This window comes from Thunnus albacares, chromosome 13 (genome assembly GCF_914725855.1).
Source record: "Thunnus albacares chromosome 13, fThuAlb1.1, whole genome shotgun sequence".
Taxonomy (NCBI): domain Eukaryota; kingdom Metazoa; phylum Chordata; class Actinopteri; order Scombriformes; family Scombridae; genus Thunnus; species Thunnus albacares.
The window spans coordinates 3,804,523-3,823,824 of NC_058118.1; the positions used below are offsets into that span (position 1 = coordinate 3,804,523).

The 19,302-nt window shown below is 43.0% G+C and overlaps 2 protein-coding genes across 9 annotated transcripts in view; both read left to right on the plus strand.

Annotated features, from left to right (window-relative positions):
- Positions 1-11,493, plus strand: part of arhgap32b (Rho GTPase activating protein 32b) — a 108,231-nt gene extending 96,738 nt beyond the window's left edge. For all 8 annotated transcript variants that reach the window (XM_044370739.1, XM_044370740.1, XM_044370741.1 and 5 more), the window contains 10 exons: positions 472-616; positions 1,195-1,277; positions 1,641-1,748; positions 4,107-4,252; positions 4,358-4,559; positions 4,992-5,137; positions 5,262-5,336; positions 5,438-6,271; positions 6,611-7,284; positions 7,881-11,493. In XM_044370739.1, the coding sequence (XP_044226674.1) occupies positions 472-616; positions 1,195-1,277; positions 1,641-1,748; positions 4,107-4,252; positions 4,358-4,559; positions 4,992-5,137; positions 5,262-5,336; positions 5,438-6,271; positions 6,611-7,284; positions 7,881-10,154 (4,687 nt within the window). In that variant the 3' untranslated portion in view covers positions 10,155-11,493. The remainder of the gene's footprint in view (positions 1-471; positions 617-1,194; positions 1,278-1,640; positions 1,749-4,106; positions 4,253-4,357; positions 4,560-4,991; positions 5,138-5,261; positions 5,337-5,437; positions 6,272-6,610; positions 7,285-7,880) is intronic.
- Positions 11,494-15,596: 4,103 nt separating this feature from the next.
- On the plus strand, positions 15,597-19,302 carry h3f3c (H3 histone, family 3C). The gene is made up of 4 exons (XM_044370747.1): positions 15,597-15,733; positions 17,146-17,289; positions 17,576-17,729; positions 17,847-19,302. The coding sequence occupies exons 2-4, from the start codon at positions 17,162-17,164 to the stop codon at positions 17,973-17,975; spliced, it is 411 nt and encodes a 136-aa protein (XP_044226682.1). The 5' UTR covers positions 15,597-15,733; positions 17,146-17,161; the 3' UTR covers positions 17,976-19,302.

A 19,302-nucleotide genomic window follows, 5' to 3' on the forward strand; every position in this document is an offset into this window, starting at 1 on the left:
GATTGATACATTTAATAAAATGAAATATATCTGTTGTGTGAGAAAACACTTTCTATGTGAATTGGCCACGGCCTCTCTATCTCCAGTTCACCAGCCTTCCCCACCGTTCAACGGGTGCTGGAGATGAGAGACTGTCATGTCCTCAACCAGACAGCTGCTCTGATGACTGTCCTGTCTCTGTCCTGTGCACGAGCACAAACACCCCCTGTTGCTGATTGGATGGGGTAGTGTTGTGCGGCTCGCTTCGAGTCACTGTGTTCACTGTTTATGAACACTCTATTTTCTTTCAGTGCATACACAGAACAGACAGCTAGCTGACTGTGAGGAGATATTCACTGCATTTGACAAAAAGAGCATTGGATTAGAATCGCTGACTTTACCTTTAAACCACAGCAGTCATTCACTGATGTATTATCCTTCAGAGTAAGTTCATTTGTTGACTCCATCTTTGCCCTCTCTGTCTTTCATCAGGCATGAGTTTGACTCTGAGCAGATCCCCGACCTGACCAAAGATGTTTACATCCAGGACATCCACTGTGTTGGCTCGCTGTGCAAGCTCTATTTCAGAGAGCTGCCCAACCCCCTGCTCACCTACCAGCTCTACGAGAAATTCTCTGTAAGCAAAGCCTTACTCGGACTTCTTACACACCGATTTCTTACACTACAACTCTGCTCACTATCAAAGCATGTGATTTTTTTGGTTTCAGTGCTTAGCAGTGCCCCAAAGACATTCCTTAATCCCAAAGGACACTGATTAACAGTGTTCATTTTCAAATGTGTGCCTGATTTCTATAAATCCTCAGATTTATCTATAGGAATTCTTCAAATTCATCTTATAGTTATGATTCACAGACACCCCTAAAATAATAGCATTGTACTTGACACACCCTGTTATTACAAATACAGCAAACCGCTCTCTGTGTGACTTGGAATAAAAACTCTCTCCAAGCACAACAGAGCCGTCCCTGAAGATGAAGTAAATGTTTGCTGGTTGTTATGGCAGCAGGGGAGAGGAGGCGGGGGGGGGCAGAGGGGGGGGTTTGTGGCTGCAGACTGATGTCCCCTCCGTGCTCCATGTAGCAGTGTGGACCTGGCATGACAAGTGAATGAGCTTAATGCTGATACACTGATACATTCCACTATCTATCTCCCTCTCCCTATCTCACCATCTCTCTCTCTGTTTTCACTCTGAAGGAGGCTGTATCAGCAGCGACAGATGAAGAACGACTCATCAAAATTCATGATGTCATCCAGCAGCTTCCTCCACCGCATTACAGGTCAGCGTAGAGGCACACTGTCCCCCTTTGGCAGGCCTGGGAACTGCCGCATTACAGATGTGCATTCACATCAATTGTGTGTGTGTGTGTGGGTGTTAAAATCAAGGGTTTTTCTAATGCCACACTGTTATTGAATGGAAGTATTTAACAGGTCCCAGCTGACGTTTGTTTTGGTGATGATGAATTGACTTTCCCATCCTCTGTGAAAGCATACAAATGCAAATTTCTAAGTGACATCCCACAGGGATTTGACCACATAGTGAAATATTGATGCTCTGAAGAAGTAGCTCTATCATTGCCATTAGCCTGCACATGACTAGTGAAGGCCAATTAAATCTGAATAAATGAATATTTGATTCACAGGACCCTGGAGTTTCTCATGAGACATCTCTCCCACCTGGCAGCATTCAGCTACATCACCAACATGCACAGCAAGAACCTGGCCATCGTCTGGGCCCCCAACCTGCTGAGGTCAGACGCTGTCCTCTTGTGTAAAATAGTTTTTTCATTGTGGTGACAGCTTGATTGGCTGTAGATTTCAATTCCAGTGGTTTTGCACAGTCAGTCTAGTAAATGTATGTGATGTGCTTATAATTACATTGCCAACAGTCGTTTGCCAATTCAAATGGCGATGTCATTTCAATGGATCTCTCCTACTTTCTAGGTTCATTTTAGTACGCTGTCAAAATCAACTTTTACAGACTGGAAACTTGCTCAACATAGTTAATGTGTCATAATGAAACACGAGTCTGCATTGGTTTTCATGAAAGTTTCTTCATTTTAGAGTTAGTGTTCAAACAGCAGAGTGATCTGTGAATCCTTCCTGCTGGTGTATTCAGGTGCTGAAGTGAAGCTCTGATGACAGATGGTGCTTTTTCATTTAGCTAACGTGTCTGCTCGCTTCCCTCACTGGTGTCGAGGAAGAGACTCGAGGACGGAGGACTTTAATTCATCAAAGGGGACGTCCTCACTCACTCCAGCATCATTTTGAGGAGACGACAGCTACTCTTGACACAAGTCACCTCAACTGTCAAATATGTAGAATTCAGGTCTTAATATGTAGAAATTATTAATACAGTTTAAAGTTTACATTTAAAATGCATGTGCTCTAAACCGTTACTTAATTTCTACATATTGATAGCTGGAAGGAAAACACCTGATAACTGCTGCAGTGTTTTATCATTTGATTATAAATCTATAGCAGCAGCTGGTTGTCACAGAATAAGACACAAATAGACAATTTAAACCTGTTAATTACTGAAAGAACAGCTGACGTGAGGGAGCAATAAAAACAGCTGTAGCCTGCAGAATATGTTTGAATAAAATGTTGCTTATTTAGTTTGTGAAAGTCTGACGTGCTTCTCAGGCTCAGGATGATTTTACAGGAGACACACAGCTGCACAGCGTCATATTTTCCTGAAGGAGCTGAGAAGTACTGAAATGGAAAAGAAGAAGGGAGAGGCCTTTTGGCTTATGAAGAAAATAATAATAGTTACAACAGTGTTTTTTGTGATTGATTCCTTATTCAGTCATTTTGATTTTATGAATAGGCTATGATCAGATGCTGTTGGTGCTTTGATTCCTGTTCCACAAGTAGTTTTCCTGATCTGCTTGCTGTGTTACAACAGCAGTCCGACTGTTTACTGTCTCGTTAGATCAGCTGACCAATCAATAAACATTTGATCAGAGGAGAGTTACCGTCTGGTAAAACACTTCCTCTCTCCTCGCTCCTGGTCTCTTCCAGGGGCATTTAAGGGATTGGAAGATGCTCCATGACTGTGGAGGGGGAACAATTTTCGGGTCACAGAAGGAGAAAGGACGCAAGAAAACATAAGTTAGCATAATGAAAATCACCCAGTTTCTCCATTCAGCTGCCACATAGCAAAGCATTCATAAGCTATGATGTTTGGAGACTCAACAGGATATAAATACGAATAATTATCAGACATGAATGTGATCTATTATTTTGCTTACCTCATTCCTCTAACGGAGCTGCTAGGGATGAACTGACATGATGAAGCTGTGCATCCCTCTCAGCTTGAATGTTTTCGTCAGAAATGTGGTTTGCTTCACAGAGAAGAGTGTCCAATCACAACTACTTGTAGGCGGGACATCTGTCCTGCACACAGCAGGAATATATATCTCCACCGTGAAAATTAGGATAGGATAAAAGATGGTTTTACAAGCTAAATCATAATTACTATTTATAAATGTGGATGTGTGTTTTCGTGGCTGAATTGGGTGTATCACTTGAACATTTCATTTTGAATATTTAGAAAATGCTGCCAATCATTATAAAAGCTGAAATGTGGCTGCATGTTGGGGGAAACGACTGGCACTAATAGAAACCACTGGTATGGTCCTTTAACTTCCCTGTTATTTGCTTGATTTTGTATAATAAAGTACATCTCAAGATAATTGTAGTGATATTCACAGTTTGACGTATATGTAGTAGAGTTTCAGTGGGGGTGTTTTCATACTATATACATTAAGGATTTGTCAGACTTGAGTCAGCTGTGATAATGGGCTGTGTGCAGCAGAAAGCACCGTGTCTCTTCCTTTAAATGAGTCACTCTGCTTGAATGGAGGGATTAAAGCAGCTGTTTGTGGGAGGATGCTGATCAACACAAAACGCTGGAAATGGATCTCAAAATCATTTAACACAAACTGTGTAACTGTAAATCTAACCACTTATACATAATCAGTTGGACTCTTCACAGAATCTATTGGTTTCAATACCTTGACATTGTACACTTTTTTAACTGGAGTCTGTTATTAAATCAGACTTATTCTTCCCTCTCTGCTGTTGTTTGTCCATTGTTGTCTCAGGTCAAAACAGATTGAATCTGCATGCTTCAGCGGCACAGCAGCCTTCATGGAAGTCCGAATCCAGTCAGTGGTGGTGGAGTTCATTCTTAATCATGTGGATGTTCTCTTCAGCACTAAACTCAGCTCACTAATACGAGAGGGAGCAGGTATGCACAGTCATCACATAGATAAGACCCCTGCACACACACTGTCATTCCACTACCCACTGCTGCTTTTCCTTCACCAGTAATCACTGTATTCCACATCACCAGGTCACAACTCATTGTCACGGCCCAAGTCCCTGCTGGTTTCATCACCCTCCACTAAACTCCTGAGTCTAGAGGAGGCCCAGGCCAGGACTCAGGCTCAGATCAACTCTCCAGTTACTGAAGACAGCAAGTACATCGAGGTGGGCGAAGGTCCTGCTGCCCTGCAGGGCAAGTTCCACACGGTCATCGAGTTTCCCACTGAAAGGTTTGTTAACTCATTTTCCATTTACCATTTTTCGTTTATCATCTATTTGGTTTAATTTGAGGGAGTGTCTTCATAAGACTAAAACATAGAAAATGGAGACACAAACATTTATTTTACAGTGCAGATCATAGGTTTGTTGCAATAAATATACATTTTATTTTTGGTTTGACTTGAATGATAATGGTGGAGTGTGTCTCCCTCTGCTGGTTGCTGTTAGGACTGAAGGCAGAGTCAGTTCCTCCTGCACCAGGTTGCTAATATCTCACAGGCAGATATCTGAAAAATGAGGATGATCTGATTTTACACATGTAGAGTTTTACAAAGCAATTCAAAACAGATTCATGTAACTGACTATTTTGTCTGTTTGTCTCTAAGGATCTGTCATTGAGATTTCCATGTAAATTAGTAAACTAAATGTTGCCTGCCTCACAGGAAGAGGCCTCCTATTAAATCCAAGAAGTCTCCTGTGGGTAGTTGGCGTTCCTTCTTCAACCTGGGCAAGTCTTCCTCCATGTCCAAGCGCAAGCTGCACCGCAACCCCAGTGAGCCCAATGAACTAAAGGCCATGGCTCTTGCTGGTGAGTCCTTCCTCCCCAGCTGGAGGGAAAACTGTTCCTTTGTCAGTCGCTGCAAAATTTTGTAACGAGAAAAAGTTATTTGACCAAAGTCAAAGTCTGAATGTTGATACCTGTTGTGTTTCAGGAGGCAGAGGGGATACCGCAACATTAAGATCCGCGAAAAGTGAAGAGTCATTGAGTTCCCTGCACAATGTTGAAGGTATCAGCATATAACAAATGCTCTTTTTACTGTGTAGCCTACTCTCATACAAAGGGCCTTTGAAAAGAAATTGTTCCTGATTATATTCTCTTCCTCCTCAGGAGAGTCCAAAGTGTATCGTCCTCGGCGGCCGCGCTCCAGCAGCGATGCCCTGTCGGCCTCCTTTAACGGCGAGCTGCTGGACAGTCGGCAGCACTGCAACTCCTATGACAACCTGGATGCCACAGAGGACAGCGACGGGGATGACGGGCCCATCTGTGTACCTGCTCTCATCTCACCTCCCCGCTCAGCAGGTGAAGATGTGGACCTCAGCCCGCCAGACATTGGCATGGCCTCCTTGGACTTTGACCCAATGTCTTTCCAGTGCAGCCTCCCCGACACCTCCTATGCCTTCCCCCTAGATGACTCACCAGCTGGGGCTGAGGGCTCCACGTTAAAGAGGAGCCCTGGCAGCGTCTGTGGCAAGACCAATGGCTCTGACTTCATCTCTGCCTCCTTCCTGGGCAACTTGACCTCCTCCTTGTTGTCCACAGACTTCAGCCCGGCTGTCAGAGAGAGGATGGAAAGCAAGAGACTGACCACCTCCTATTCTTACACTGATAAACCCACACAGGCTGTGTCACCTATTAAATGTGGAAAGGCCACTAGTTTGACACCATTTGCCACTTCAGAGATTTTCTCTACAGAGATGCCTGACAGGAATACAGCTGGACAGGCTGTCCCTCCACAGCCATTATCTCCTCCATCAGGACCCAAGGACTCTCCTCCCCTGATGGGCAGCGTGCTGCTGAGGGCAGCCGAGCCGTCGCTAAGTGAGGCTTTCCAAATGGAGCTGCACACTAAGCTGGCAGCCTCTGACAGCGTAGACAGTCGAGAACTAAAGGGAGAGGACAGTACACAGCAGGCACCAGCAGCCTGCAGCCAAGAGCACCAAGGTAGGGAGCAGAGAATGACCTTTTTAAAGTGTAGTTTTTGTTTCTGACTGTTTTGTTTAAACTGCGTAGGTTGAAAAGGTTACTTGTTTTACATGCAAAAGACTTCTATTATAATTCATGCATGACAAATTATTGAAATGCCTTTTTTCTAGGTTTAGTTTCCCAGGTTTGCATGGATTTCATCTTAAATCAATCTTTTCATATGATGTCTGAGCATCACGTTTAACTTTTCCCCTCTTTCCCACTCTTCAAGCACCTTAAACCTGCCTGCCTGCCGTCATTTCTCTCGCTTCTTCATTCTTCAACTATAGATCCCTTGTGTTTTTGTGTCCCTGCTAGGAGTTGTAGCTCCGGACTCTTCAAAGGACCTCACCCCTCGTTCCCTCAGCTCTTCAGCTGCCACTTCTGCCCCTCCTCCTCCCCCTCCTAAAAACGCTGCCCGCATGTTGGCCCTGGCCCTCGCTGAGTCTGCCCAGCAGGTCTCCATACAGTCTAATTCTCGGTCCTCTGAGCCCCCGACACCAGTGTCCCCTCTGCAGCCACAGGAGGCCTTTGATTTCCAGGACATGCCAGGACTACCACTGATCCCACAGTTCCAGACTTCCTCCGACGAGGGAGCTGGACGAGGAAGTTCCCCGCCACCAAACTTCACTGCTCCAACCGACACCACAGCTTCATCTTATCCCTCCACTTCCAGTCCTCCAATCAAACAGCAGCAGCTAGAGTTAACCAGCACGATTACCAAGCCGTCAGACGGTGCCAAGTCCTCTACAACTCCAACTGGAACTCAGCCAGAAACAGTTTCCACCCCACCAGGCACTCCACTTCACAAGTGCACCCCCCTCTCCAGTTCAAACAGCCTGGTTTCTCCAACCAGGAAGAGTCCAGACAGGCAGCAGCCTGTTACAGGACAGGTTCCAGTCCATACCAGCTCAACCAGTAGCACTCCAGCCACCACCCCCAGTGGCAGCTGCAAAGACTCTGGAGTCTTACCACCACAGTCTGTTCCTGAGGTGAGTGTCAGTTTCATATGAATTTTGGCACTTATCAATTATTCAGGGTCATTATATTCAGTTATTGTATTGCAGTAAACATGATCCAATGTTATCAATAATTCATATGAAGCGTAACATGAGTGACACAAGCAAAATTGCTTTTTTGCCAACTAGGAAGAAACACAGTTTTGCTAAAATTTGTGCAGCACACAATTATGTAACCAGGGATAAGCTCCTTAGAAGTTTGATGGAGAAAAATCAGCCAAATGTTTCACCTGTAATAGTCCTGCACTGTTCAATACAGTCAGAAAGTCAATACTAATTACACTAAGGACTGTCATCACATGTCAAAAGAGATGCCCAGGTGAGACAGTGTTCCATATTTGGACCTGTTTTTCCCTGTGATGAAACTGACCCACAAGAGCTTAAAACTCGGTGCCTGAACCAGGAAAGAAAGATCATGTAATTTAACAGGTAAACATGCTCAGTAACGAGACTGGTGGCACTGAAGAGCACCTAGTTGAGTTGTGTGTGTGTGTGCATGTGTGGGGTCTCACTGCAGCAACACTCAACATTCCTCAGTAAATAAGGGTGTTTATTTGTATTTTTCTCAGGTCAAACCAGAGGAGACCGCACCACCCCCAGTCTTCCCAAAACCATCAGAGCAGCAGCCTCCAACAGCTCAAAAGCCCAAAAAGCAGGCCGCGTCACTGCCCCAGCATCAAACACAAACACAGCAGACTCAGCAGAGCCAGGCTCAGATACAGCCTCATCTTCCAGCACAGCCTCAACCTCAGATACAGCCTCATCCACAGTCACAGCCTCATACACAATCTCAGACACAAATCCAACCCCAACCTCATCCGCCCTCAAAAGCCAGTGCAAGAGTGGCACCCACCTCTGCTGAGCCCGTTGAGAAGCCTTGGGAGGCCATAAAGCCGGTTCAGCCCTGCACAGAGTCTGCAAAATATCATGACTCCTACGGTACCCTCCCTCCAACCCCTCCTGTCCGCACCATTGAGAGCAAACTAGCCACAGCAGCACTCAGCCAAAGTGAAGCCTCCTACCACATCCTGGCTGAGGGCCCTGCGCCTGGCCATATGGAGGATGCCCTGCCTCACCATCCTCTTTCCCCTCGTAAATCCTCCACGCACCAGCCAGCCTACCTGTACCATGCTAAAGGAGAACCGGTCTTAATCGAACCTACAGGAGCTGCATACTACCACCAAAGGCCTGTTCCCCTGGGCCCACAGTCCATGCCACACCACTACCGACCTGACAGTGTCCCCCCACACCTCTCCTACGTGTCCAAGTCTGAGCCTCAGATACCTTACAGTGCCCGGGTAGACAACAGATACAGCACTTTAGGCCCCAGGTCCTACCACCACTCTATAAAGTCCAGAGGAAACCCCCGCAGTGTGTACGTATCTCCAGGGCCGGGGCATCAGGGTTATAGCCATGACAGAACCCACGGCTATCCCACCATCCGCAGAGTGCACTCACTCCATGTTCCTTCCACTATCCGCTCAGTGCCCATCCAAAGGACAGAAGTTCCTCCAGACGATGAAATGTTCTTTTACCACCGACCTGTGTTTCAGTGCAAAGCCTACCAGCAACCCCCGCAGCAGTCCTCACAAGCCGACTACCACGTCACTCAGCTGCAGCCTTACTTTGAGAATGGACGGGTGCAGTATCGCTACAGTCCCTACTCTGGTTCTAGCCCTTTGGAGGCGCCTTACTATGACATTGACCCTTACGGCACGGTCCGAGTCCGACACATCCACTCCTACGGCAGAGGAGATCAGGGAGCCGTTGCTGGCCGCCCGGGTGGAAAGGCGACTGGGTACCACTACCTCGCTCGCCATGTTCTCCCACCTGGGAAGGAGCACAGCTTTGTGAGCAGGGACATGCCCCCCAGTCATGGGACCAAGGAAGCTGCTGCTTACCTCGCCTGGGACCCCGAGGAGTCAGAAAGACTCCGCATGCACTCCATCCGCAGGGAGAGCAGGGCCAGACAGAAGATTAAAGGCCCCGTCCTGTCTCAGTATGACAACGTAGGCCTGTTCGCACCAGCAGATATATCAGGCTATGAAACCCTGCATTTGCGCAGTAAATCTGACCCAGGTAAAGCTGTGCTGGTTGCAGCCGAGAGCAAAGACGGGCGCTACCTCCCCAGACACATGGTGTCAGACCCTGACGTCCTCATGTACATGGAGACTGACAAGCATGTCCAGGGCAGTCCAATGGGTGACAAGTCGGACGGGCTTGCCAAGCAAAGCAGTTCCAAGAAATGCCAATCCTCTCACTCCCTTCCTGCTACCCTGAGCCACAGTCTCTCCCACCAGCAGGAGAGTGGCCGACACGAGGCCAAGCATGAGACTGGAGAAGAAAAACTCTGTGGAGACAGCAGCAGGTCCAAACACTGGCAGCATGAGCACCCCAACAAGAGGAACTTCCAACCACGTTTCGAGTGCCCTGATCCTGACCATCACCAGAGTAAAGGTAAAACATCAAGCAGCTACCACAGTACAGACGACCAGTCATCAGCTCCCAGGGACCAACTCGCCCGCCCCAAACCAGAGCGTTCACACAGCGTCCGGGAGCAGCAGCATTACAGCCAGAGCAAACCTGAACTGGACAGAGACTACTCATATCAGAAACACAGCACTAAAACAGTGCAGTCCCACTACGACAACTTGGACGATTACCACCCAGTACCTCAGCCTCAGGCCCCTGTTCAAAAACGTGGAGGCTCCAGCTCCTATCCTGCCCCAGGATTCACAGTGAGCCACAACAACAGAGCATACTCCACAGCACTGGGCCAGGGAGCCTTTATCCAGACTGACCTGGCCATCCAGAGGCCAGAGACAGAGATACGTACAGAATGAACCATTTAAGGGGGGAAATGTGTTTAAATTATCTTTAGCTGTGTAGAAGAAAGACTCGTAACGAGCTCCGGTTGAGCAGCCTCTGCAGGACAGTGGACTGTCGTATCACCAATATTTTTGCTCCTCTGTATTTTTAATGAATTGTAAAGAAAATTGTAAGACTTTTTACAGAAAGTCCTGAATGTACCTGAAATTATTGTCCAAGCAGTCATATTGCTGTGATTGATTTGAGACAGTAGCCAGTCATAAATGTATATGATATGAAAGACGTAAGGTACTTTTAACAGGAACTACAAAAATGTAAAATATATATACTATATATATATATATGAATAGAATCACTAGTAAAAAGGGATTTTTAGTTGTATTTTGTTTTTTTTTTTAGGTGTGGCGCTGGGTATGAGCATCAACTGGGATTAAGGTTTGCATTTTAGAAATGCATGCACTCTCTATCTCTTACAGAACAGTTCTGTGTACTTCACTGTTCATTACGTTCTTTCTGGATGTTACAGCACAAGTTATGGAAGGAGGATGTATGTGGGTCATCACGCCCTCCCTCTGCTAATATGTACACAAGAAGGCGATACAGTTTGTCCATGTTTGTCTTGAAGAATCTGACTGAGCGTGAGGTTTGATAAGGAGCTGCAATGGGTTACTTTCAGTTAAAGGTGCAGTGTGTACAATTTAGTGGCATCTAGTGGAACTGACTCGGCAGAAATGGAATATAATATTCATAAGTATATTTTCATTAGTGTATAATCACCTGAAAATAAGAATCGTTGTGTTTTCGTTACCTTAGAATGAGCCCTTTATATCTACATAGGAAGCAGGTCCTCTTCCAAGGAGGCCGCCATGTTGCACCGCCATGTTTCTACAGTAGCCCAGAACAGACAAACCAAACACTGGCTTTAGAGAGGGCCTTTGGCAAGTTGTGCAGCCACTGTAGGTTCTCCTACACGCTTGGAAGGGGAGAGGGGTAATCCGTTTGTTGCAATCGGCAACCTCACTGCTAGATGCCAGTAAATCCTACACACTGGTCCTTTAATATAGTGGTTATCAATGTCTTATTTTTCTCTGTGACTGTGCCATTTTATGTAACTTTGCTATAAACAGATTTCAATGACTTCTAATGGAATGTTTTGGTACTTCATTGGAAGAGGGACCAAGCAACTTGGCGCAGTTCTTGCACATACGAGATAAAGAGGGGAAGATGGATGAATGCCTGTTGTACCTTTAGATGTGTAAGAGATTATTTTTATTTTCCCTTTTTTTCATCACATTCACAGTACTCACGTGAACTGGACTAACTGAATAAAGCTGGAAACGGTGTCTTCTCAAACAACGTGGTGAAGAACATGTTGCTGCTACTTTATGGAGACAAAAAAAGCAATTTGGTGAAAAGCCTTAAATTTTGTTCCTACCAATCATATTTTCTTTAATGTCATTGTCAAGTTAACTTCTTTGTCATAATGCACAAACATTTTAATATTTAGATTTAAGATCACTTTTGATGATTCTGGATAGTTTTGGGTCGACAGGTGACCTACTGGGGTTATTTAGTTTTGTATCGCCTCACCAGTTCTGAATTTAAAACGAAGAGGAGTGACATGTTCTTAAAAGATAACTGGGGCCATTAATTTTTAGGCTGGTTAATCGATGTATAGTACATTCATCTGGTATTATACTTCATGCTCTTTCGGTTCATCATAATGGATTACAATATGTTTCAAATATGTCTAAATCCAGGTTGTACTCTGTAACTGTTTGACGTCTATATCGCTTGCAGGTTTTGCTCCTCTTGCCTCTTCCTTTTCAGATAGGGCATTGAAGCAAGGCACTGTGAACTTGAATGTGAAAACACTCTTGTCTCAAACTAGAGGTACCTAAAGTTAGATATGGAATAAATAAAACTGTTCAGGAATAGCTATATCACACCTCTGCTTGGTTCAGTCTGACATTTCCTTGAGGAAGGACAAAATCCAAAACTGACAAGAAAATCTCCCGTAGGCGACAGGAAGACACATTATTAGTAATTGTCATTAAAGGATAGGGTCACAATGTTTCAAGTGTATCTTAAAACAACATTGAAAGACGTTTTCCTCGCTGTAATCATTCCTCTTGTTCATACTGGCTATTAAAAGATCCCCTTCAAATGTGCTTTCAATGTAAGTGATAGGGGCCCAAAATACCAAATATACCAAATTTCACAGCAATCCATCCAATAGTTGGACATTTCACTAGAAAAACAATGTGGACTTCATGGTGGCATGAGGAATGGCCAGTTTTTTTTATAGTAGAAAGTGTGCTGACACATCTTTCTGTGAGCCAAAAAGGGTTTATAGATTAAATCCAGAGCTGCTGGCCTTTTTTGTGAGTATGAGAGTAATGGTAGGCAGTATGTAATTAATCTTGAGAGAGAAATGACTGCTAATTGTTAATTGTGGTAAAATCATTATTACAAACTTGGTCAATGTAACTGACAAAGATCGAGGTATTACAGGGAGTTTTCTCACTCCACATCTGCAAGCTCAGAGGTTATTACAGTGGAGAGACTGAACACCAGTTAGACCTAAAGGTAGAGTGACTATCTGAACAGGGTGACTGTTTCAGCAAACATCTACCCTGCTGAAGAAGAAGTACTCCGAATCCTTACCTGCATCAGGGCTGTTGTTCTGCAGCTGACTCTGACCTCCCTGCAAGGAAAGTGAGAAGAATATTCATCTATAGGGATCAATAAGTTGTTTATTACATTCAATCTAAATGCATTATGGTGGTAAAACACAATAAATGATTCATGAGGAACCTTTTTGATTAACATCCTGCTGTGCTAAAGGTTGCTCTGAGGTGAGAGACGGAAGAGCTGTTTATATTTAATGTATATCAGTCCCCATATCAAAATCTTACATACAGTGTCTAAGAACCAAGATAAATAAAAACATGCAACAAATACATTGTAATGGTACATGCCCAAGACTCTTCAGCTCTTGAGTCAAAGAGCTAAATCTTCTCAAGCACCTATTGAAAACATCTCCACTCAAGCACAAACCACTGGGGTAAGCATGCTTAAAGGATTCACAGTTTTTCAAGTCTGTCTTAAAACAACAGACAGGAGCCCAAATGAACATTGAAACAGGTTTTTCTTGTTGTAATCATTCCTCCTGTTCATACTGACCATTAGAAGAGCCCTTCATTATGTACTTACAATGTAAGTGATGGGGGACAAAATCCACAGTCCTGCTTCTGTGCAAAGATGTATTTAAAATTTTATCTGAAGCTAATATGAAGCTTCAAAATGAGTCAAATCAAGTAGATATCTTTCAGTGTTACAGTCTTTTTAGTGCCAAAGTCTCTCTTTTTGTTACTATACTTCCACCGCAGCTCAACAGGGAAACACTGTCTGAGGAAACACAAAGAGGGAATTTAATGCTAAAAAGACTGTAAATGTGTCAGATATCCACTTGATATGACTAACTCAGACTGCTGAAGCCTCATATAAGCTTCACATCAACTTTTAAATGACTGTGTGGACACACTGTGGATTTTGGCCTCCATCACTTACATTGAACATTTGAATGAGGATCTTTAAATAGTCAGTATGAACAGGATGAATGATTACAGCGAGGAAAACCTCTTTGACTGTTCATATGGACACCTGATTGTTGTTTTAAGAAAAACTGTCCTTTAAGGCACCATTATATATAACGTCTGCCTTTTATTTTCATTGACTAGATTTGTCAAGACTTTAAAACTGAAGTTTTTGTTGTCTGGAGAATCTAAGCAGAGTTTTCAGTAGTAACTAAATTACACCTGATTCCACCTGTCATCCTACAGTTAGAATCACTGCTCTGGTGCTGTGATGTGATGATGGGAGTGCTGACACTTGACCAAAAAGCACCTTCTTCATGTATTTTCAGAAAGAGAGGCTAAATGAGGACTTTTTGAATTAGATCACTAGAGGGCACTACAAAAGATTAGAAAAATGGTTTGACTGCTCTAAAGTCAAGCATCCATCAAAACATGAAGGTTGGTTATGAATCAAAGTAGATTTTCAGTCAGCATGGAGTTTGGCATAACCTTCATGTCAGAATGACTGATTACAGCATGTGTGCTGTGTGTGTCATGCCTCGCAGCTAAATATGTCCTCCTGTTTCATACCACAGCCAATAAAACGATCAGGGAGATAAAATCATGTCCATTTGACTCATGTCAGAACTTGTGATGTTGAATGTTACAGTACATATGACTCCAGTTACAGAAATAACTTTTTTTTATTATTATTATTCATTTGATCCCCTGTTCTAATCCAGACCAAGGTAAGAAAATGGATCAATGAAGATCAATGAAAGACTGAACACTATACAGTATTTTCAAACAACAGACTGGGATCCATAGATATTAAAATAGATATTAGTACATACATATTAATGTCTGCTGCTGTTATGGATTTTAAATATATATATATATATTAAAAGTATGATATGAATATACAAGTGAATAAATAAATAAAATACTGTAAATAAAGCAATTAAAAATGGCGTAAGTAGTTGAGTTCAATCTTATGATATTAATACCTTGGGCACATGTTTACATTTTATTAACAACACAATGCAGAAAAAACTAAGCATGTAAATAGGCCACAATATAATTCAAAATAATTGCTCCAAAGGAAGGTAAAGCAGCACTATACTATTTTATGTATAATTTATTGAAAACTGTCTTATATCAAAAATAGGAGTTTGTGATGGATCCTTGGATTTTCTCTCTCAGTGTAAACACACACACACACATATTTTGGGAGGATGTATATAACTGTGTCCTTTAAAGATGAAAGTTTCCTCATTTACATTTATTTCTTGAAACAAGTTTTTAATAATAAATAAATAAATAAATAATATGGATACAATACTCACTTGCCGGGTCTCATCAATTTGATTGTTTTACTGGGTAAATTGCTTGTTCACATATGTAAGTGAACTCTGCTTGATTTTGTTCATTATAAACTCTCAAATTTATGCTGAATTTGAACAGAAAAACTAAAAAACTTATATTTACATATCAAAAGATCTAATGTTTTAATTGTCTCTTATAGGCTATATATAATGTAAGACATTGATATTCCTATTTTTCCTTATTCGTGGTCATTTTCTCACTCTGATATATATTCATACCCTGTACCTGAAATTTTTACATTCATCGTTGTTTTCTTGTTCTGTAAATTATTTTTGTATTGCTTAATAAAACGTGTGGAGGAAAAACAATTAACCAAATTATCAAAAAAAAAAGCAACAGTAAAGCCTTACACAAAATAGTAACATATTTAGTAGATATTAAAGATTTTTATTATTGTGTGTTTTTGTTTTGTTTTGTTTACAGTGAATTCACAAAACAACAACGTTTGACAGAAAAAGTTACAATGTTTACAGATGTTGGCAGTTGCATTCTGGGAGGCAGATGATTGACACGGCCGCCATTTTGCCCTCTCTGCTTCCATTGTGTGAGAGATAGTAAATATCTGACACTGCCAGACAACCACAACACACTTGTATCCGTGCGAAGAAAAGGCATTAAATTCACCCTTGGTAAGTAATTTTTTTTCGGACTTTTTTAACCATAGAATACTATTCACCGTTTGGTGAAGAAAATGAGTCGGATAAAGTAGTTTTTAAGCTGAAATAGAGCGTTATTTCGACGCTGTAGAAGAGGAGAGAAAGCAGAGAGAAGAGGAACGGCTCCGTACTTCCACTGCCGAAATATCTGCTCCACTTTTCATCTGCGGTTTCTACGTCGCTGCTTCGCTTTAATACACCATCGCTTCCTTCGCATGTGAAGCTTTTTTTGGTAGCCACACTTGTCTGCTACCTTCTGCTGGTAGTCTTGTGTGAACACGTTGTATATTTTTGTGGAAAATAGTCAAAGTTTACGTCCCGCTCGCTGGCTGTGTGTCGTTAGTTTCATTTACGTCTGCGGCCATAATCTTGCGGTATGAGGCGGCGGTTAAGGCTGCTGTCCCGCCTTAAAACCCTGCAGAATGAAACGCCATTGGTCCGTGGGTCTCAGGATGACGACCTGCCTCGCCGTGTGATTGGTGCGGCCGGGAGCTCCACAGTGGCTGGATTGGCTCGACACGATGTGTTTTGTGCAGCTGCTGAGCCGGAGGAAAAGTTTTCCCAGGCGACCAAATACAACTGAACATGAAAGACTTTGAGCCAGATGGAGGGAAACAGAACAATTACAATGTTGAGCGAATGAAAACTTAAAATGTATATGCTTTTAATATCACGCGTCACCAAAACGTGTACGTGAAACCGACTTAAGGCAGTAAAAGATGATTGGACAAGTCAGATATAACTGAATACATCAATATACTGTTAGTTAAATTATTAAAATGGAGTGTAGAAAGGCTTTAAAATCTGAATAACTGGTCAAGTGAGTGTACCTATGTGGAAAATTGAAAACGTTGCTTGGACAGTGGTGAATAGATAAATGATTAGATGTGTGATAAGAACTAAAAACTGGAAAAAATAAGGGGGTTAAAAATGAAAACAGCTCATGAAAGATAAATAGAAAAGCAAAATTAATAAAGTTTTATTTTTCAACTTTCAATTGAAGGTTAAGTTAAAAGTATAAAGCCCTTGTCTGGTCATCTTTTACGGCCTTTTATTGGTTTTCAGGGCTCCATACATATCAGCATTGTCATTTAGCCTTAATATTTACACAAGACTATTATTAAAGCTTTCTAAATTTTGAATAATAGGTCACCGTCAACGTAGAAGGAGAACTTGTGCACAATGCTAACATTGAGCAGTAAACACCACGATGCTTTGAGTAGAAATTTATGAATGAAGTATATAGCAATAAAACTGATAATAGCGCATGTACACAGTGTATAAAACAGCAACTCTAAAACATGTTGACGCCAGAGAGAACTAGTTTGAACTGCATTAATATAGTATAAACAACACTATGAATGCTTCTGTTTTTTCCATTTCAGGTGATACTTTGTTGTAATGGCTCGTACCAAGCAGACTGCTCGTAAGTCCACTGGAGGAAAGGCTCCTCGTAAGCAGCTGGCCACCAAGGCTGCCCGCAAGAGCGCCCCCTCCACCGGTGGCGTCAAGAAGCCCCATCGTTACAGGTAACACCTTGATTTCCTTTAACACAGCCATTTGACTCATTTTGATTCAGTCCAATACTTCAATTTAAAGTGAACAATATTCACTTTTTTATGCAAGTTAGTGGTTTTTATTTCATGTTTTTTGTCAGACGCATTTTGATCATTAGATTAGATTTATTAGATTTACTGTATATCCTCATTTTGTGAGGACGGGGCCATTTAGTCAGTTATGTAGAGTAGCATGTACACAAATACCAGTTTACTCCTGTTGAAATGTATTGATGTAGAGTTTGGTTGTGTGTTTCAGGCCCGGTACCGTGGCTTTGAGAGAGATCCGTCGGTACCAGAAGTCCACTGAGCTGCTGATCCGCAAGCTGCCCTTCCAGCGCCTGGTGAGGGAGATCGCTCAGGACTTCAAGACTGACCTGCGTTTCCAGAGCGCTGCCATCGGTGCCCTGCAGGTATGTGTGCACAAGATATATTAGTAAAGATTCATTTGTAGGACATCCAAACTCTAAAGCTGACACAATTCTCCTATTAATATCTTTGCCCCCCCTCCCTTGCCCTCCCTCCTGCAGGAGGCCAGTGAGGCGTACCTGGTGGGTCTGTTCGAGGACACTAACCTGTGTGCCATCCATGCCAAGCGTGTCACCATCATGCCCAAAGACATCCAGCTGGCACGCCGCATCCGTGGAGAGCGTGCTTAAACTGCCTCCCCAATGTTTCACCTCTGTCCTGTTTTTCTTTACCTGTCCCTGCTCCTGTGTTTTACCCCTCCCACCCTCCTCCACCCATCTCCCTCACCCTCCCTCCCCAGCCTGCCCAGCTTCTCAGTAGACTTTAGAGTAATCCTGATTATGAAGAGATAGAAATATGTTGAAGTCTGGTCTCTCATAGTTTTTTTTTTTTTTTGTCTTCACCAAATGTTTTAGGGTACCTTTTTCGTGCATGTTAAAGGTTTTGCAGATCAGACGCACATGTGCACACGTACTCAAACATGCACAACTGGGTTTGGTGGCGCCTCTAAACGTGAAGCCCACCTGTGAGCTCGCCTGGACTCTTCCAGGGTTGGAGGCCAGCGGGTATGGTTGGTGTGGCAAACGGAGCTGAAGCAGAGGGAGCAGCAGCCCAGGGGCTAGTCTGCTTAAGGGGAGCTGCAACTTCCACAGCAGGGTGCTATTAAAACTAGTCCTGAGGCCTCTGCCCCGTCTGAACACCCTCCTCCCCTCCCGCCCAGTCCGTCCCTCTACACCCCAACTCCCCTCTCGCTCTGCAGCTGCGGCCAGACGGCTCGCTCTACCTTTTCAAACCACCTCCTTCACCTCCGTGATGTGCACTGGGAGGGGATGATGGTCTGTTGGTCTGTTTGTGTGCATGTGTGAGCTCTGATCTGTCAAACCAGTTGTGCTCAACAAACAAGAATCTCTTGGTTTCTTAAGAATATTGATTATCGTTGTGGATATGGTGTCTATTTTTTTTACACTTAATATTCATCGATGAGCATCTCTTCCCTTTACCACTTCCAAAATCATCAAAGTAAGAGAAAAAAAAGCAATTGATATTGTTAACATGGTTGTCAGTAGTTGTTTTTTTACAGTGATCTGATTTTCTATAGAAAATCAGGAAGGGCTTCTGTGTTTTCAACTTCTATTCTAATGGCAGCCACATGGGGGCGATGGTTTACCGTCTCCTCTTCTATTCAATTGTTCACTGTAGATCAGTCATCTCACATTAAGCTTCTGTCTTTTTCCCTGTCTTCATCTGCACAGACAGGCAGTTGACTGTCACAACAGTACAAGTTGACATAGTGAAAGTTCCACTCTGCATGTTAAGGGTCTGTGTGTCTCCTGCACTCTGTAGATCTGAACATATAATCTGTCCCTTTCTCAAAATTTGTGATACACAATATAACCTCATATTTGTTTTCTTTTATATTTTTCTTATTCCTCGAGATTTTCAGACGTATAAATAAGCTGATCTTTGTATTTTCCAAATTTCTCATATTATGGTGGTAATAAATAGGTGTTAAAACAA